The sequence below is a fragment of the Hyposmocoma kahamanoa genome, unplaced genomic scaffold, assembly GCF_003589595.1.
Source record: "Hyposmocoma kahamanoa isolate Upper Pololo Valley unplaced genomic scaffold, ASM358959v1 179, whole genome shotgun sequence".
NCBI classification, from domain to species: Eukaryota; Metazoa; Arthropoda; class Insecta; order Lepidoptera; family Cosmopterigidae; genus Hyposmocoma; species Hyposmocoma kahamanoa.
In genome coordinates, this window is record NW_020653710.1 from 895,411 (window position 1) to 917,493 (window position 22,083).

General features: G+C 38.4%; 1 protein-coding gene across 3 annotated transcripts in view; it reads right to left on the reverse strand.

Moving 5' to 3' along the window:
• LOC113225859 (riboflavin transporter 2) overlaps positions 1-17,653 on the reverse strand; it is a 24,209-nt gene extending 6,556 nt beyond the window's left edge. The window contains exon 1 of one of the 3 annotated variants that reach the window (XM_026458311.1): positions 17,265-17,653. In XM_026458311.1, the coding sequence (XP_026314096.1) occupies positions 17,265-17,287 (23 nt within the window). In that variant the 5' untranslated portion in view covers positions 17,288-17,653. Of the gene's footprint in view, positions 1-12,809; positions 12,976-17,264 lie in introns of those variants that run through there. The other 2 variants (XM_026458312.1, XM_026458310.1) reach the window with 2 other exon arrangements.
• Between the last annotated feature and the right edge of the window lie 4,430 nt (positions 17,654-22,083).

Sequence of the window (22,083 nt, forward strand, 5' to 3'; positions counted from 1 at the left end):
TGTACGTTGACCCGTACATACTTCCAACACACAAGGAAGAAATAAAGTAAAATGTCATTAAAAACTAAATATGTAAAATGTAAATCCTATAAATTAACATTGTAATATTTTTTAAATATTCCAACTTAAAATATAAAAACTGTTCTTAAATATTTCACTTACATGTCACTATAAATTGTCAACTTAAAAATTTAATATAAAAACAAATTAAGAGCAACAAAAATATTAATTAACTAGGTTTGTAGAATTATTTAAATCGAAGTGAATTTTCTTCGGCATCGTTGGCGAGATACCGGTATCCACACTCGCAATGGAACCTCTCAATGCGCTAGTCATTCTTCCGGGCGGCAACATTGAGGGTGGCGCAGTGACTATTACGTCAGTGAGTGACGTCTCATCCATCGCAGAGAGATGGGTAGAACTTTATTGCGCGGGCGCTCTTTCTTGCAGGTTGCATCGCTTAGATTTGATGTAGCATCCTAAGATCCCGAGTAATGATAATACTAGTCCAATGATACAGATAATAATGTAGTGCGTGTTATTGCTGTTGGATTTCTTCATATGTTTTTTCATGGTTTTCAGGAATAAAATTGTCAGGTAATGATATATTCATGATTTCGTTCAATGATAACTGAGTGTTTTGCATGTCAAGGGCAACAGTGGGACGTATATTTACTTGATTGATATAATCATGCTGAGAATATATGAAAACCTTATCTCCTTTAATCACACATCCCAGTTCCTGTCCCGGTCGCGGTAATTGTTTAGTTGTTATTTCCGACGAACATATCATACGAACGCGGCACTCGTTGCAATATGAGTATAGCCATGTGTCGCGTGCGTGCAATTTGATCCACCTATCAGCACAGTCATTTCTTTGCAACAGGTGTGCAATATGGTTTGTTTTCATTATTTATTTGCATTTGTAAGTCGCACAGGGATTGCCCCATGGTCATTGAATATATGGGCTGATTCACCGGGTAAAACATCTCTTGATCAGTGTGATAGATGTAGTGTTGCATGTTATTTTCTGTCATAGGTATTAGCGTATCTTTTTTAACATTCACAGCTAAATATTTTGTTGCGGTGGTTGTATAAACAACGCTTCCCTGTTTTCTTTGAGGCATGTCAATAATCTTATTTAACTCGAAGGAATCGCGGTTTAAAAGAGGTATATTTATTTCTATGATGAGTAAGTTTCTAGTCACTCTTGCTTTCACGTGCAGGAGACCATTTATGTTTTAATATAGTTTTTCACTGCTGCCATGCTTTCCCAATATGTACTCATATTATAATACACACCCATCTTCCAGTGATCCTGAATAATACGGGTATCTGCAATCTTGTAAAAGTACAGGGTGTTGTTATTGTCAAGACTCTTTATGGTTGTCATTCTTCCTTGTATAGGAGAAAAAATGTCAGTAAAATTGTCATTGTCATGAGAAGTAAGTTGCACATGCGATTGTTCTTCTTTATACATCTGGTGGAAGCTGGTTGTGGTTTGTCAATGTCTGATTGAGTATTGACCGGCAGCGGCAACAGATTATTTTCATCCAAAAAGGATTGCAATTGTGGTAAATTACTTTTCGCCATGACAACACCTTTTCTTCTTAATTCCGAAATATCCGATCGGAACTCTTTAGTTTGTATCACACGAATTACTATTATCAATGCATTATTTATTTCACTCGCTGTTATGTTTCACTTGCGGTCTTGACGATTGTGGTCGCGACGACACGCGGTGACGCATAATGTTTATGAAAAGTGAGATTCGGGCAATTACTCTTACTATATGCATAATCGAGTGATGTTTATGTAATAATTCTTCAATAATGTCAGTAGTTTCGACCATTATCGTGCATATTTGGGGCTCGTTTTTCATCTCAATCTGAGGCATGTCAATCGTATGAGTATCATTTTTGGAAATTGGTTTCTTGATCCACGCAGGTCCTTCTCACCAGAGCGTATGTTCTGTCAACTGAGAAGTGGTAAGGCCTCGAGTTGCGCAATCAGCTGCATTGTCATTTGAGCTCACATGTCGCCAGTACGAAACTGGCATAATGTCAAGGATTTCTTTTGTACGGTTAGCAACAAACGTCTTCCAACGAGACGGCTGTCCTTGAAGCCAACCCAGTACGACTAATGAATCCGTCCATCCGTATATTGGAATGTCAGTGTGTGGAAACGCTTTCAAAACTTTCTGCATTCGTTTTGATAACAGGAGAGCGCCACACAGTTCTAATTGTGGTAATGTCAAAGTATTCTTTCGTGGTGAGAGTTTTGGTTTAGAGCAGAATATTCTAACAATTGATTCGTTCATGTCATTTGTGGTTTTTATGTAAATCACTGCTGCGTAAGCTTGTTCGGACGCATCACAGAATCCGTGTATTTCTATTGATGCGTGAATATTACCAACCCATCTTGGGATTTGAAATTTGTCAACATTCTGCAAGTCATCTGCATGAGTTTGTTCCATTTTTTTTAAATGTCACATGGAACTTCATCATCCCACTCCATTGTCACTAACCAAAGTTTTTGGAATAATAATTTGGCTCTTATTGAGAGTGGAGATAGCCACACCAATGGGTCTAATATTTTGGAGATTTGTGATAAAAGTGTTCGCTTGGTTGTCTTTGTTTTGTTATTGTCAATTGGACGGAAAGTAAACATGTCAGTGGCGGGGCTCCATTGTAACCCGAGCGCCTTCGTTGAGTTTGCATTTTTAAAATCCATTGTTGTCGGGTTGATTTGATCAGCTGATAGTTAGATAGGAAATATAAATAATTTTTACATATTTGATTTTTGGTTATTACTTGCAGTTTAGCGTCAGAAGCTAAATTTTCAAATTTATGGCATTGATATAACATGATCATTGCTGTTGCATAAAAAACAGCGTGACTTGGCTGTAGTTGTATTCGTAGCCTTCATATAATATGACGATCTATTGCCACTGTATGTCAGTTTTTCTTTCGCGTTATGTGGCGTTGATAGCTTCGGCGACAACCAGTCATCTCTTTCTTTTTTCTGTATGGGCTCAAGTGCTATAAATTTGGTTTCTAAAAATGAAGTAAGTTTCTCCAATTCGGGAAGATCACGGGGCACCTTCTGCGACTCTTTGTATTCACTTCTCGTTACAGGATCCAATTTCTTCAGCAAGAGATGTACAATAAGGGGATCCCATGAAGTAGTATCCACGCCCAAATTGTGGATAGCATGGATACACACCACGGTAGTGTCATGCAGGCGCTTAAGCTCAGATGATGATTGTTTGTCGACGTTGCGTTGGTTAAGAAATACTTCTACGTGTTTCGTAAATAGTAATTGAATATTATTATAGCGATGGTATAATAATTCCCAGGCTGTTATATAATTATCTGCCGATACATTTAAATGCTGAATGAGACGTTGTGCTTCGCCTCTCAACTTTCCCTTCAAATGCTGCATTTTCTGTGCGTTTGTCAAGGAAGGGTTGTCATGTATACTGCTTTTGTACAGGTCCAGGAACCATGGAACGGTGGAACTTCTAATTTTGGCGTAGATTCGAATTGATGCACAGTTGATAAAATTTTCTTATTTAAAAGCCGTTTCATGTCCCTGAAATTTTTCTCAAAAGCCGAATATTCTTCTTCATATTTCTTATCTCCGTCGCTTGATACGCTGTCAATTTTTAAATGCAATTTGTCAATATTCTCCCACCGTGATTGCAAACTTTTTAATTCATCCTCCAGTTCCCATTTTTCTGTTATTTTGTCAATATTATTTATTTGGCGTAGTAATGCACGAAAATTTGACTTCTGCTCACTCTTCAACTCGTCTGCTGCTAGCTTCACACCTGCCCCTTCCATGTCGGGAAAGTAGTTCATAAGCAGGTTGCGTATTGTGTCATAAAGATTTTTTGTGTCATTGTAGATATTCTTTACATATCATGTGTTTTTTCATATTCAGAGCAAGAAAGTTGAGCATTGTTGCTGTCAAATTCTGCCCATAAACTGTCAAGGGCGATCACCCTTTTTTGTAGGTAATCTTCCGTCTTTCTCGAGGACGAATCCTTATTAAAATTTCTATGAATCGTCCTGATAGATTCTATTATCTCCTTTTGACGAGCAAGAAGTTCTTCCATTTTTGCACTGGGTGTATACTGTCAACGATAATGTCAATAAAATGCAGATTAAACCGTTGTAGTCACGGCGATGTCAATTTTCACTGTAATATATTTATGTCAATAAAATGAAGATTAAATCTTGTAAATGTACTGCCACTTATGTCGTGACGATATGCAATGAACGTCTATTCGTTCTTACCGCTGCTGTTACGGTGCTGTCAATTTACACTGCAATATATTTACGCACTCACAAATGTCACTGTTTTGTATAAAATGTCACTGTTTTATATAGATGTCACTATGAATGATTGAATTTACGTCAAAATTGTCAACAATCCATATGCCTATGTTTTTGTTTAGCGATTTTGCACTCTTCGCACTCGATCGTTGACCGCTCGTATCAACTTAACTGGTGAGACCCGCTTCTGGGAGGCCAGTTAAGCCGATGCGCTAATCGTACTCTAAGATACAAAACTCACCAAAGAATCAAAACTCGAAGGACCAACATGTACGAGCTGCTTGTCTCGTACAGTAATATGTCAGGTGATATCAGCGAGATGATGCAGGGAGATGTCAAAGATGCTGTAGAAATAATACTCGACCGATACCACGGAGTAACTTTATTGTACTAAAAATTATAATTTATACATTTTGCACAGGCACAATGTAGGGTGCGACGTTGCACATTGTCAGTTGCACAATAATGTACGTTGACCCGTACAATGGTTGTTAAATCTTATACCTAAGTGTGTGATGGTATATTAACTTGAGCGGTGGTGATAGCCCAGTAGAAAAACAGTTGCTTGTCAATTGCTATGTCCATATTTTGAATCCCTGTGGCGGATTGTATCTATTAACTTTAATTTGTAAGAACATTTTTAATTTTTAGTAGCAATACCTCTCGCTAATAACGTTTTGATGAAATCTGCAAGTTGAAGAAGTTCACGATCCTTGGACTTTTCTTAAAGGAGACGTGTATGCAGCACTGGGATACATAATAGGTGGATGACGTAAATTATTTAATTGGTATAAGGACAAAATATGTGTAGGTATTTTGCTTTTTACAGTTTAGCCACTAGTTGGATGCTATCTGTACTGGCTAATCTTAAATCTAAGTACTTAACTGTAGGTGCGAAGCGGTGATAATGACAATCCAGTTCACGTCAATACATATAATACACACACGACAGTAGTACATGAAAGCGAAGGAAGAAACGAGCACAAGCAGAAAGCACAGCACAGAAGAAGCACAGAAGTAAACATATAACCGTATAGTTCATGTAATAAGCGCGGATTACAATAATTATGCGAGGTGCGAATAACGAGCGTTTTGCGTCGGGGTATCAATTCTGACAGGCGCGCTCGGCGCGATCGGTTGCGAGCGCGATCACATGTCACGCCACCTTTGACGTCACGCACCTTTTTTTTTTAGATAACTAGCTGATTTATTGACACGACACGGTGCTTAAAATTAATTTTACACATATTTCAATAATAATAATGCAGACACATAGATAAATTATATGTATTATCTGTAAATAAGTAAGTGATGTACAAATAAGTATTCTATTTTTATATAGTTTCTTATACCGGCTGTATATTTGAAAGTGAGACATACTTATAGAGTGCGTTATATTCCTGATTCTGAACCCAAAGAAATAATAACCTAATGAACTTAAACTTTACACATTTTTTTTATCGACTACTACTTGTGAACAACGTTAGTTATCGAAATCTATGCACATCACTATTATTGCTGCGACGCAGCGGCGGACGGCGGCATGACTTTGTTCTCTGGCACGGCGGCGAAAAACAAAGCACAGGTCGGGGGTGGGGGCGCGGTTTGCAGAGACAATGCACGCGCGACCTTAGTCAAACGAAGACGTGTAAATTATTTGTACTTCCGCTCACCCGATCGCCGCAAAGTGGATATTTATTCCAACGTCGAACTAACTGAGATAGTGCGACTTTACGCAATAAGTGGTGATGGTGTGAGGCAAGCTATTGAAATGTTCCCAAATCGGAGTTTACGCGGAGGAGGTGAACAGTGTCGAAGTGTTGCGTGAGAGGATTATCTCAGCATTTTATACTGTGAGACAAAATGTGTTGGTGTTAAACAATTTAAAACAAAATTTACTATGCCGTGCTAGACTATGCATTGTGGAAAACGGTGGACATTTTGAACACTTGCTCCGTAACACGTAAGTGTAAATAAACTGTAAATAACTAAAAAATCAATCATTGTAAATACCTTGATTTCACATTTTTAACTACGCCAAAATCCTCAATTCTTATTAAATATTAACTAGTTACTAACTCATAAACTTATTTTTTTTAGCACGTAAAACATTTAGATGATAGTTCAAGTAAAAAATAATTAACATCATCTAAAACGAATCATTTTGATAACAGCTTTTTCCATCATAACATAAACGAGTAGGTGAGTAACTTAGTTTTTATTTTCTAAAGAAAAGGTGCTTTTAGTAGGGATGTGAAATCATTGTTATTGTTGCTGTCTCACTTAGCGCTCGCTTGGTAGTATTCCCATTGCACTCGAAATCAAGCGTAAAGGGAATCGGTTTATTCCTATGTACTCTCCAAAACACAGTTGGTGATTTATTTTTGTTCTATCCTATATCCTAATTTTATTTTAGTCTATGTTAAGTTGTAACATGATTACTATGACATGTATGAATATGTCTTACTTTCAAATATACAGCCTGTATATATACAGGGTGTCCGGTAAAGAATGGATAAGCCTGAAATGCCTTATAGTAGAGCTTATGAACGTTCAAAAAAAATATAAAGAAAAATATATCCCATGTAGTACCTAAGATATATATTTTTTCTTTAAATTTAATTATTTTCACTTTATTTTACGTTTTTGTACACCACGACTAGAAGTTAATCAATTCCTTCGGGTTTTTGGTGTCATAATATTCTACATTAGCAGGCAGTAAATAGTATGACTAACTATGGCACTTAAATTTTAAAAAAGTTTTATTTTATTTTTCAGTGCAAATTTTTTTTCACAAAGTTTAAGTATAAGCTTAGTTGGTATAGCGTCTGGCACGGTATGTAAGAAGACGTCGGTTCGAATCCGACCGGATCGAAGGAATTTTTTCTGAGTGTTCGATCTTTGTATTAATAATTATAACAAACTGGTGGAGTAAGTTCACAAAAAAAAATTGAAAATCAATTCAATAAAATAATAATTAATACAGTGAATAGCGACATCTCTCGCCAGGACTGGTAGCTGTAAAGGTACTAACTGGGTGATAAATCTGTCACAGATTTCTCATAGATGGCGCTACAACTAAAAAGTCGTTGAAAGACCAAGTACAAAGACATGACGCAAGCACATAGAAAAATTCGTGAGGTCCGTTGGTTCGTTCCGTGGCTTAGTTGGTATAGCGTCTGGCACGGTATGCAAGAAGACGTCGGTTCGAATCCGACCGGATCGAAGGAATTTTTTCAGAGTGTTTTTTCTGAGTGTTCGATCTTTGTATTAATAATTATAACAAACTAGTGGAGTAACTTCACAAAAAAAATAATTGAATATCAATTCAATAAAAAATTAATTAACGTTTAAGTATTTTTGATATAAAAAAAAATTATGATAACCTAGTGTCCAATTATTTCAAAATAATGTGTGTTTAAAGTAGATCTCAAAATGGTATAATTCATTATTGTATCTAAAATAAATAGAAAATTATTGCTATTAACGTGCGAAAGGAGTAAACTTGACTAAAAACGAAGTTTTCAAAATTGGACCATTTTTTGTTCTGAATTGAGCTTGACCAACAAACGTGCAAACCGTTTGCCACCGACTCTGATGCAGGCTCTTCTACATCTTCGAATAAAAGCCCTTTTGAGTAGCCGCGTATATCGTCGTTCACTTATTGTTGCAGCGGCTGCACTGGCACGGCTACGTAAGTCTTCCAAGGATCTGATAGGCAGCCCCAATAAAAAAAATCCAGTGGATTTAGGTCCGGTGAACGCGAAGGCCATAAAATTGGCCCCAGACGGTCGATCCATCTGTTCTATTCAAATATGCTCGAACACGGACCGCATAGTGCGCAGGACAGCCGTCATTTTGTAACCAATGGGATTCCCTCAGCTCCTCGGGCACATTTTTCATTAAATTAGGCAGATAATTCTGGATATATAAGTATATTTTATACAGTACAATATATGTTATATTATTAGGATACGTTATATGTTGAGTTCGTGCTTTTGTTAATCGACTTCACAAAAGGTAGGGTTCTTTTTCCAACTGTATGTTTACTGTTTTTTTTTTGTAGATATGTTTTATTTGTATGCGGTAGTAGCCAATATCACTCCCCCAGAGACCAGGTTTAGGGGCGATAAAAGTCAGGAAATCGAACATGTCGACCGGAACGCGTAGTTTTTGGTGCATTTGAAGTTGGAGTTGGTGGCTTATTAAGAGTGGGTAGCCTAGGTTGAGTCACAGTAGATGGCGTTATAGTACGTGGAGATGAATCCTTACTTAGCAAGATTCTTTCATCAGTCAGCACACAAGCCCATTACATGCTGGATGGTAGGCAGTTGTGCGTCGATGCTGGAATCTTTACAGACAAAATATATTTTGCATTGCAGGCCAGTGAAGCTGGAGCAGTTAACGCCGTAGTGTTATCCACAATTTTTTTTTTGTTTACAATCTACAATTAAATTGTAATAGCACAAAACGTCTACTCCTATTATAGGTTTCGTGACGTCAGCCACCACGAATCGAACAATCTTCTGTCGCCATTACTGACTGCCCACGCCGTTTCCCACCTTGTAATCGCACGGCTTTTGGCATTTCAGCGCCTTCGATTCAAACTTTGCATGGTACCAACATACTAGATGTTGTGGGTAGTTGAAAGTCGATTGCGTCCTGTCACGTGAAGTTGCGCGCTGACTACGGTGCAGAAGTCTGGAATGGTTGGGGTTGCGCGACATGCGGGAATGCTCATCGAGCTTTAATGCCAAGTGCTCCACCATCTTTCTGAGTTCAGCGATCTCCCTGTTTGGGTTGCTACCAGTTACAGTGCTGGATGTAGACGTTGCTGCGACTTTTGCAGGTGTGGATATCTCCTGGATGCGGTCTGCCAGATCTGCGAGCTGTTCCATAGAGTGGGTCGGCTGCGACGCCAACCCTTTCTGGATACTTCGGGGAAGACGGTTACACCATATTGACCGTAAAATCTCCTCCGGTACGTTTGTTCCCGCCAGATCCTGCAGGTAACAGAGGAACTGCGAGGGTTTACGATTGCCTAATTCCTCGTGGGTCAGGAGTTGCCGTACCTTCTTCTTATAGGAGGCTGTGAGACGCTTGATTAACTCGTTCTTTATTTTGTCGTAACGGTTTCGTGATGGAGAATTTAATATAATGTCTTTCACTGCCTTGGCGTGGACGGTATCAAGGTTAGTGATGACTTAAATTTTACGGCGTCTTCTGTTATGCCAAAATTGTCGAATTGTCCCTCCCTCCAACAGTACGAACCATATCTCCGAATCGTCTGGTGAAAATGCCGGAACTTTCAAATTATACTTCCAAATCTCGGACACCTCGCGGTCGTTGTCAATGGACACGCGCTTTTTCTTGGGTCGCCGCGTGGTTGCGCGTTTGGTGCCGGACTCGGCGGTTTTTGTTGGCTCAATGCTGTGGCTCATTTTGGCGTTTTCCTCGGGGTTACCAATTTAGCCACTAATTGGATGCTATCTATACTGGCTAATCTTAAATCTAGGTACTTAGCTGTAGGTGCGAAGTGGTGAAAATGAAAATCCAGTTCACGTTAATACATATAATACATACACGACAGTAGTACATGAAAGCGAAGGAAGAAACGAGCACAAGCAGAAAGCACAGCACAGAAGTAAACATATAACCGTATAGTCCATGTAATAAGCGCGATGCGGCGCGGATTACAATAATTATGCGAGGTGCGAATAACGAGCGTTTTGCGTCGGGGTATCAATCCTGACTGGCGTGCTCGGCACGACTGGTTGCGAGCGCGATCACAAGTCACGCCACCTTTGACGTCACTCACCCGAACAAAAGACTGGTTCTAATAAGCGTGATTCCATACGAACACGATACGATAACCAGCTGATTTATTGACGGACCGACACGGTGCTTAAATGAATTGTACACATATTTAAATAATAATGATGCAGACACATATAGGTAAAATATATATCATATCTATAGGTAAGTATTATATATTATTATATTTTATACAGTACAGTATATGTTATATTATTAGGATACGTTATATGTTGAGTTAGTGTTTTTGTTAATCGACTTCACAAAAGGTAGGATTCTCTTTTCGACTGTATGTTTACTGTACGTTTTTTTGTAGATGTTTTATTTGTATGTGGGAGTAGCCCACAATAACATTTTTTTTAGAACAAGTTCATAGAGTACTTGTGAACTTAAATTGTACGCTTTTGACAAAATTTAATTGCCGAGGAGTGGAATGGAACGGAAGCGTCAATTTGACCTGGTTGCGCATAAAGGCGCGCGAATTCACGAAGTAGATGTGGATGTGTGCCTTTAAAAAACCAAACAACGCTAGACGATGAAGACTGCCTTCGTAACGTCACTCGCCGTACTAAGTGGTTACAATCAGCAACATAAATCGACCAAACAGCAAATGGTAGTTATGAAGACATCTCTCGGCACTCTGAAAGTGTTATGGTCGCTGACCTGAAAAGCTACATGAGTCACCTAATACAGCAGCGAAATGACTAGTCTACGTGAAGCACTTACAAACTTAATAAATATCTGTACGGCGCGGAGCACTAGAATCGAAAAATTAAAAGAAAAGTTATTACTCTAAAAAACAAGCAAGAAACACGTACGTGCGACATCTCGACCCTTCCGAGAAAGAACTTCCACCTGAAAGCCGAAACCACTGGCAGAGATCGGGCCTTGTAACTTGTAACGACATCCAAATTTCGACAGTGAAAATTGTACCCACGTCGTACTCGCTATAGCAAAGAAGCTCGACGTAGTTGGTCGAGAAGGACTTAGTTGAGCTGACGCTCACTGCGACCACGTGATGAGGAAGGTGCACCTGTTCGGTCGCGACTCGCGACCACTCGTGCTGTGCGTTGCGCGCTTTGCTATTCCGGACGCAATGCTGTAAGCTGCGCGCGTACGCCGAAACCTTACCACTGAGGGGCTGCAACTACCGGGCTCCGTTAATCCTCTTTACGTGAACGAACGCCTAAAAAAACATAATCGACTCTTATTCTGGAAGGCTAGACGATACGAGAGGGAGCGAAACTTTACTTACGTCTGGACAGGCGATGGAAAGATTTTTACTCGTTATAAACATGGTGAACCGAGACATCGTCTTCGATCGGAAGCGGGTTTTGCGGTCAAATTCTAGATTCCGCCATTTTCCAATATGGCCGCCATACATTGTCCACTATGTTCCGAGGCCTATATCTCCGCGAGGATTGGAGACAGATGAGAGGCGCTCAAACAAATGTCGTGCAAAATAGTACGAGCCAACTGCAGGTAAAAATTCAAGATGGCGGACTCAAAGTGGCGGCCCGAAATAAAAGTGCTCCGATCCGAATGAAATTTGACAACCGATCGTGTAAGGAGGTTCGTAGTATGTATCTGCGAGCGAAATTTGGATCCCGCCATTTTCCAAGATGGCTACCATACAAGTGAATTTTCGGTTTTTTTACCAGCATTTTTCTCCCACAAGAAGAGAGGATGTATAAGAATAATGTATGCGACTAATGGTTGGGTGGATTTGGTGAGTTTCAGAAAGTACCAATACCTTCTGCACGCCCCCCAGCTGCACGGGCGAAGTATACGTTTTAGCCCTAAGGTCTCTAAACAAATATTGCTCCACACCCTGGGCAGTTTCTACCGAAAGTAAAAAAAACTCCAAATTTGCAAAACAAAATGGCCACCATACAAATTTCGGGGGACTCTATCCCCCCTAAATGGCCAATTCAATATGGCGGCCAGAAAAAACACCGATCGTGCTGAAATTTGGCACCTGCCTGTGTAGAAGGTAATACAATATTGCGTTTGTGGTTTTTTTTATTCTGCCGTTTTCCAATATGGCCGCTATAGATTTTCCACCGTCCAAAATCATTGTTCTAATAGAACGAATTAAGGTGTGTTAAACAAATGTACAAGGATTGTGTTTGACTAAGAATATTGAATACCAGAAAAAAAAGTAGTCTGCATCAGGTAGAACACCTGCTGCCCGGCCAAAGCGTCAGAGATGGATGTATGGCTTTCAAACAAAAATTATCAAGGAACCTGATCAGGTTCTACCGGAACTAAAAATTTTCCAAAATGGCGAATCCAAGATGGCCGCCATAAAAAAAGCCGAAAAAAAAGTCGGTAGCTATGTCCGGACGTCTATGTCCGGCACTAGCCCGGAGAGCTAGTAGAGGAAGAGCTAGACATCCTCCGGTCCATCCAGTCGCGTAGGAATTTCGGGAGACACGCCGTTTTCGGCGTCGGGACACGTCCCGCGTGCCTTACAGCGCTTGCCATAAGGTCCCTGCGTGGGCTTGCTTGAACAGGTAATAGTGCCCTTCCCACATAACCAAGAGGTTGATAGGGAGGAACACTATAAACCAAAGTTAAGCAGAGCGATATGGGACTTACCGTTTTAATGTATCGCATCGCAATTTTAAGTGACCCTAAAAGTGTGAAGCCTACCTGTCGAATGCGAGCAGCGCCAAGACGACATATAGCCCGCCCCCGCCCCCGTGGTTGTGCTCGCGCCCTTCATCGAGGCGGGAACTGTCCCGCGGCGACCGCGCTTCCGACACCGACTATGACAAACACAGCGGCCTAGACTTTGATCCACAATTGTACATAACGTCTCTTCCACAAGTCTAGGGTCATCGATGAGTCTGACTTTGGTCTTAGTGGAGAAGGAATGAAACATAAATTTATGAATTTACATGTATAAGCATAAAGTCATTAAAGTACAATTATGAACGCCTGATCTGGGCCACAGCATTTCGAAAATGTTACGTGAAAAAACACATGAATGTTAACTATTATTATGGTAATTTAGACCAGCTCTGAGTGAACACGTACACTTTGTTACTCCTACGTTTTAATTTAAGGATAGCTTAAAATATTATACCATATTAACTGAATTATACATCAAAATATTCCTAGAACAAAGTGCTTTCCGATGATATATATGACTGACTTGAGCGTCGTGTTAAAACAGTGAAACAGTGACAATTTAGTGGGTATTAGCACGTATTTTTATAAGACTGCCCAGCTGCTAAACAATGGAACTGAACTTTGGATCCCATTAACGCGTCGGCGGACCTTATCTGCCTTCTACACAGTCCGTATTTTGAGAACCTTTCCAAAAGTCTTGTTGGTTAAACGCACGGAATTTCACTTGTCGTCCAGCAGTCCCGAGTTCAATCCTAGCAGTGTTAATTTTTTTTTAAGTTTTGATATTTTTCTTTTAATAGTTCAGAATAATTATGTTCTTTTTTATTAATTCGTGAAAGGGGTTTTTAATATCATTGACTAGTTTGGTAGATCTTTGTAAAATCTTTAATACAATGAATCAATGTGCCGCTTGTCAGTCAGTAATTAAAGATACTTTCTGCTTGCACTGTTGCGCATGCAATTCCTTCTATCACAGTTTGTGCATAAATATCGCGTCTACTGATTATAAAAAATTGTCTGCTGACTCTAAGGAAAGCTGGCTTTGTCCCGAATGTCGTAATAAAAAACCAAGAACCGACAATAAAAATACACCTGTTCGGCCCTTAACGCCCGTCAACAACAATAGCCACGCTAACGTTACCATGCGCCGAAGAGAAAGAAAATCGTCTAACGAGCTGCCAACCTGCTCTGGTATATCTCCAGCTAGCTCTGATGATACATTTACCTGTTCTCGTTCGGACTTGCGCGACATAATCAGAGACGATTGTTGGAATCTCTTGTCTTGGCATATTAATCAATTAATCTCACCCCAGCATTCAGGTTTCATTTCATCTCGTTCTACAACGTCAAACCTTGTATCATTTTTGGCATATGCAACTGAAGTGCTTGATTCGCGTGGGTCTATGGATACCATTTATACAGATATAAGTAAAGCTTTTGACTCCGTAGACCATGGGATTTTGCTATATAAACTTTCTCTATTTGGTGGCACCGGTAAATTTCTTCAGTAGTTTTCTTCTTACCTAAGTCAGCGCTACTCTAGGGTAGTTGTGGATGGTTTCTCTTCTGAACCATTCTCATCTATATCCGGAGTTCCTCAGGGATCTCACCTTGGTCCGGTCCTTTTCAATATCTTCATTAATGATATGGTACATGTGTTCAAATATGCTACTTGTTTCCTCTATGCAGACGACATGAAACTTTGTTTGCCAATGGAAAGTAGTGGTGACACCCTTCTTTGTCAACATGATTTAGACCAACTTGCCGGTTGGTGTAACAAAAACAAGTTAAATTTGAATATTGGCCAATGCAAGCATATCCGGTTTACAAGATACATAAACACTACGTCGCCGACATATAACATCAGCGGTCATATTTTGGAGGAGATAGACACAATCCGCGACTTGGGAGTAACCCTGGATAAAAAACTACTATTCCATAAACATATAGACAGAGTTGTCACGAAAGGATTTCAGATGCTAGGATTTGTACTGAGAAATGCAAGAGATTTTAAGAATCCCTCAACCAAGATGTTGTTATTTTCGTCTTTGGTGCGCCCCGGTCTGGAATATTGTAGTCAGGTATCGTCGCCACAATATGCAGTTCACATAAAACTTATTGAGCGGATTCAGAGGAGATTCATGTGGCATCTTTCCATCTGACTCAAAAAGCTAAAGAGCTGCCCTCTTATGAGAAACGCCTTTCGTATTTTAATTTAATGAGTTTACGGAGTAGAAGATTGCTACTAGACCACATGTTCTTACACAATATTGTGAATGGAGTCGTGGACTGCCCTTTTCTGTTGGGACTGGTGAAATTCAACGTCCCCTATACGCTGCCTCGCTTGAGTAGACACGTACTATTTTCAGTTAAGGGTAGTAGTAGCAATCTGGGTCACCATACCACGATGAATCGACTTCCAAGAAAATATAACCTCCTGCAAAAGCAGGGTGATTGTGTCATGTGAGACCAGCGGGCTCCGGACAGGGACTCCGGAGCCTGCATTGCACGGCCTCACTCGTCTGGGGGGCGGGTCGGAGGACAACCGACTCGCCCCTCCGTTGGCACGGGAGCCCTGGCGTAAGCTAGGGCGGCCGGGCGGCGTCGTGATGAATGTTCACTGATCCCACGGCGCCGACTCAACCGGCGAGAGGGAAACCCGGGGGGGTTTTAGTGGCGTAGGCCCTCCAGTCTGGAGGGAGAGTCCCCACATAACCCCTGAGTCTCCCTGGGCTCAGGGGTATCCATAAAGATTTCCCCCCGTCAAAAAAAAAAGAAAGGGTGATTGTGTCATCGACATTTTTTCAAATACTCCTTAGCAATTTAAGCGCACAATCAAGGCTGTTCTCACGTCTGTGTCAATGTAGTTTCACTAAATTTTATTTATGTGTATTTTTAATTTATATATTATGTATTGAAAATATTTTTAATTAGATTATCTTGCTTTTAATAGTTACTTTTTTTTAATAATAATATTGTATTGTATTAATTGTACTTATTTATATTATTTCAGTTATGGCTTATTTGAGTTTATTATTTTTTTAAATTTCGTTAATTCAACTAGTTTACTTTTTTCTGTTGTGTCTACATTTGCAGGCCGTGGTGACCTTTAATTGAGGCAGAATTTAGTATAAGTCTCTGTATCACTATTTCAACTTTGTTATATTTAATTCATGTCTTGTTGGTTGTCCTAAAATAAATAAATAAATTAATTAAATATATAGGGCTTTCAATTTGGATATCTGAAAATTCGTTTCATTCGAATATCTGTTAAATTTTGTATGGATGGGTTATTTTTTAAACAGATGTATTAAATATTTGTTTTATCTGTTTTATTCAGATAAAAGATTGTATATATTCGAATTATCTGAATACCAAAAATGAGCAAATATTGCAAGCCCTAAATGTAACAATATATACCATGACATAAAAGTGTGTCACTACTTGTTATCTGCAAAAGCATTAAAAATTCATACATAACACCAAAGCCATACCACATCTTCAATTTGAAAATAATATGATGAGCAAGCAGTTTTACATATTGATAAGTGACAATCATCATCGTCCCCATTGTGCGTGCCTGCAAAAGTTGTGGTGGTAGGCGCACTGGTATCTGCGCTATCATAAGTTAAATTGAAAGTAACTTCCACATAAGTTCTTCTGTGTACTCCAAATACCATTTGATGTTAGGCCAAATGACAGACATTGAGTCCTAAATCAAAGTCACCACATTCTAACAATAAATTTCAAATTTTGTAATACTAATTTAGTGCGGTGAACCACACCCGTTATTTCTCACAGGACAACCTTATCAATCAGTTTCATAATAACTTGGTGCACTAAATGTTATCATTAAACGTTGTGATAACAATAGGTCTTTATTCTAATAAGAGTCCTATCAAAGTGACATAACATGCCTCATCCATATCAAACAAACCACCAATATTTTGTGTCACAACTTCTAATCTGATAGTGTTCCATGGATGGAGTGGTCGGCACCTGCTCAGTGCACATTTTAAGACAGCACAGTACTGTTTGAAGATGTTGGATGTTTATGAATTATTCTAATGTTTATGGTTATCCAAATATAGCTTGTAAAACAACCATTACTAATATTGACACACATTGTAAAGTTCCCAGCAGAATATGAATCTGATGATTTTGGCAGACAACTGAAACACTCGTGAAACAACAGCTGTAAACACAAAACACTCAATATACAGATCCAAACAACCGAAGCTAAATTTTGTGAGAGGTCAGTAATATAGCAAAGAGAAGACACTATTTACACTATGTATTAGTTGATGCGTTTCTATTCTCAGAAGTGTTTGGTGCACTAGTACTTAACAACTGAAAACCATAAGAATCGATACAATGTATATAATAGTGTGCCAATCTTACAATTGTTGCCATATTTTTACGTAGTAACGAGAGGCAATGCATGCAAATTTATGATGAATTGATGAAACTAACCTAGTACCTTTTCCAGAACTCATTATTTTACAGTACGAAGACACTCTGGAGTGGCAGTCTGGAAGTTTTGTCACATATGCCCAATTTCCATCACTACAAACACTAAGTATGTACTTTGGTTATAGATATCAACATTGGATAATATCACATTGTTTGACTGTCGAAATCACAGACTACTTAGTGAACTACTTTCAATTAGGTAATACGTTGTATCATTGGTCAAGTGAGAATTAAAATAAATTAATTCGTTAACTATTTCTAAGATAAAAGACGAGCACTATTCTATTCTCTTTTTTTTTTTAATTTATAAAGGCTTTGGCAAAGCCATCAGCCTAAACATGAAGTTTAATTATGTTTCTGTAAATATTTCCGCCACAAAGAGGATAGGCAATTTGAGGCGGCGTGTTTGGATTGGATAGACTCGGGATTCCTTAGAACGGGCCGATACGGGTATTTTAGTTCGAGATTCGTATAATTTCGCGTTTTAATCTTCGATTAAGGCACAATAGCGCTATCCTATTCCACTTTAAACTAGATTTCACAAAATAATTGAAAGTCAAAATAAAAACGACACTTTTCCCTCCAAAAGGTCCAGAGCGAATCCTCTACAATTCTTCTGAGACCTATTCTATTCTATTTCCTTAATAGCGGACACTAGACACGTTTAAGTAATGTGAGTAATATTACAAAGGTGATATCACGCGACAGGGTACTGTGATATCATGCATCACTTTGGAAAAATGTGCATTACTAAAAATATACATAACGTTACCCATTACATAGACCATGTCGGGGCGCTCTGGGCGTTTCACAATATGAACCAAGTATAGTAAATATCTATATTAATAGCGCCACCCAGCAAATTTTCGACGTACTACTTGATGGGAGATTGCTAACCGTGCCGTAGTGTTACGTAGCGCTGCTGCCAGGTGTCGCTACTAACAGTACGCGGCGTGATACAATGTAATGTGTGAACATCACAGAGTGATGTTAGCATCACACTTTACCCGCGTGATGCATCACTCGGAAACAGTACGCGCGTGATGCATTACCCGAAACATTATCCGCGGGATGTATATTACCTGAAACAGTACGCGTGATGCTAATATTACAGAGTGATGTTTATGATGCGTGATGCTTAGTGTAATGAGTGACGATGATATTACGGAGTGATGTTTATAGTCTAAGTAATGCCAGTGATGTTGTAGCGGTAACATCACGGAGTGATGTTTGTATATGAGACAGGTATAATATTTCACTCTGTACCTCTCTGTTATCTGGTATATTTTCAATAAAGCACCTACTTCCGTTTCTATAGCTCTCTCGTAGTCTGGTAATACAATAGTAGGTTCAGGTTGTTAATTTCTAACTTTTTCATTTGGAGGCTCAGTGGGAAGATCTTGTATCTATGACTGTATTTCTTCAGGATAGCTTCCTTGTGAAGAAATTGATGAGTCCGAGACCATATGAACAGCAGCTCGGTCTTTAGCCACTCAAGTATGACATGCAACGTGCCACTTCTACCTGCAACAAACAAACATAATCATTAAAGTATTTTAAAAAACCTATTTGGTTTACTGTAAAAGTAATTATAAAAACATGTAATCTGATTCAACTTACAGTTCGAGGCGTAATCCATTCTTTTATAACATTATAAATTCTCAATTCACAATTTGAGTTCATGTGAAGAAGATGGCTGACTTGTGATGCAGAGAACGCTCACAGCAGAGACAAACACTACGGTGGTCATCAATATTGCCTTGGTGCTTCAACAGATGGTCTTTGCGCCAAGTACCAGCAAGCTTGGCAAACATAGTCACTGCTGTTCACCTGAAAGATGAGAAAAGTTTTAATGTAATTGCTGGTTTAAGATATTTAATTAAATGTAGACAATCTTTGGGAACTTTTTAAATGTTTAGTATCCGTCATTTGTAAGAGTAACGGTAAAGAAATACCTAGTAAGAAAACCTGTAGGCCAGGTTAGTTAACAAATAGGAGGTGAGTACTTACAAATTGTGGTGCAAGCCAAGCCATTAACGAATTATTGACAGTATCGATTCGTCATCTAAGGCTCGTTGACCTATTCAAACAGCGATGCATGGTGTTTATATATCCAATCAATAAGCCGGCAGTCAAACTCAAAATAGCGAGTCCATTGTAGAAAGTCGTGGTCGAGGAATAAAACAATGGAGAACATTCAAATTATATGAAATCGGTACGAATTACGAAACGAGATATCATTAGTATTTATGTAAATCTTTCCGGGGTTCTCAGTTGATCCCACTCATTGTGGGGTCATGGAAAAATTTCCATTCAAAAAAATCTCATACATATGTTTTAGAAAAATAAAATTATTTCCGGAAATGTTTCCAATATTTTTCATCTAATTTTCCACATTTGACGTTGACACCTGTCAAGTCAAAACTCAAAAGTTGAAGCGCAGACTAAGGAGAAGATACTACGTATGTTGAAGTTATTGAACGAAAACGATGGAAACAACAAGAGTTGGTGATGGTGTGGTTGTTCGAGGATTTGTCGCTATTGTGAGATCATTTTAAATCTCATTTTTCTTATAGGTGGCTTTTAGATATACAAGTTTATTTTATGATTCACGCTAGATAAGACTTAAAAAGATATTTCTAGACGTAAACATTACCACCACTATTTGAATTTTTTCGAAAAATTACCCAACAGTCAGTATATCTCAGGGTCGTATTCCAGAACTCTACTCAATGCTCAAGTCAGGACTTGAGTATTGCAGTGAGCACTGAAAGTCATACTCAAGTCCATGCCATTAGGGTCGTATTTCCAGTGCTTGAAATCATACTCAAGTCTGCTCAAATCCTGACTTGAGCATTGAGTAGAGTTCTGGAATACGACTCTCAGTCTCACATGCACACGCCATCATTCAAGTTATATAAAGTTATCAATTATGATCCGTTTAGGAATTTTTAAGTTATGGATCGCCATTAGAGGTGGGCTTTTAAATGCAAAGCACTTAAAAGAGTCTGCTTTTTAAAATAAGCGCATAAGCACGTTTTTCATTTTAAGCGTTAGCGTTGGTCACTGTCAATCTATGCGCTTAAACGTTTTATTAAACAACTTTTTAAGCATCAAACTAAAAAGTGAAAAGCGCTTTTACAAGCACGCTTTTTAAACGTACGTTTTAACGTTAAAAAATAAGCAGTTTTTTTCCATTTCAACGGTTAACAACTACAAAAGTTAAACAACTTATGTTTTTGAACGCTTTTAAACGCCAATGAACAAAATGTTAATATAATAATGTTATATCATAAACAAAAATAATACTCGTTTTTTTTAAAAAAAAATAACTTATCTTAAAACCTTTGGTGGTATACGTTTCACTATCAACACAACGTTGCAAGATTTTTTTGACATAAAAGTCTATGCGCTTCAACGTTTTCTAAACGATTTTGGTAACTTCAAACTAAAAAGCGTTTAAGTGCAAACGTGTTTAGAAAAGCACACTTTTTTAAAAAGCATAACGTTTAAACGTTTAAGAAAATAAGTAGTTTTTCCCATCTATAATCGCCATTATAGTATACATTCATACGTAATTGTTCCCCGATATGAACCCATAGTAAATATCAATATTAATAGCGCCACCTAGCAACTTTCTCACTTACTAGTTGATGGAACTTTGTATACCGCGCCGTAATGTTAGTTGTAGTGCTCTCGCCAGGTGTCGTTACTAACACCCACAGGTCACTGCTGTCAGCCAACCAGCAGAGACTAAAAATGATGTACCGATAAAACAAATCTACTTTATTGAATCGATTAGTTAATGAGAATCAATTTTAAGATTTTATTTTTGTAAATTATGTATGTATCTATTGTTTAAAACGCTTGAATCTATTAACTCTATTAAATAGAATTATTTTGATTGAATTTAACATTTGGCGCTAGCGTTTTTCTATTTTTAATTGTTTAAATCCATTTACATTAATCGATTATAATTTAATCGGTATTCTATTTTGTTTGTTACCTCAATTAACTTAAGATTTCTCATTTTCCAGATCGAGCATTAGGCTGATTTTTTACGTTTTGAAATAGAAAAATATAACCCTTTTTTTAAACCATACCTCGACTTATTAAATTTTGGCCCAGACTGCCCCGTCTCCATTACCTCTCGGAAAATTATCCAACAGTATCTCAATCTCACACGCACTCGCCATCATTCAAGTTAAGTTATCATGCGTATAGGAATTATTACGTAATGTATCGTCTCTTATTATACATTCGATATGAACTTAGAGTAAATATCGATATTAATTGCGCCACCTAGCAAATTTCTCACGTACTACTTGATGGACCTTGGTATACCGCTCCGTAGTGTTAAATAGCGCTCTCGCCAGGTGTCACTACTAACATCCATTACCCAAACGAAACAGTACACAGCGTGATGCTATGTAATGTGTAATGTTGATATCACGGAGTGATGTTTGCTGCTAACATTACTCGAAACATTACGCGTGATGCATCACTCGAAATAGTACGCGAGTGGTGTATTACCCGAAACATTACCCGCATGATACATTACCTGAAACAGTACGCGTGATGCGTAATGTAATGAGTGACGGTGATATTACGGAGTAATGTTTATAGTCTAAGTAATGCGAGTGATGTTTGTTTAAAAGACATCTCATGTGATAGTAATATTACGCGAAATGCAATGTAAATGCATCCAATTTGGAATATTGCAGTAGAACGATGTTTGTATTAGTACCCCAATTACTTAATAACTTACTAAATGGTGTAAAAAGATTAAACCGTAGACAATTTAAAATGAAATTGCATA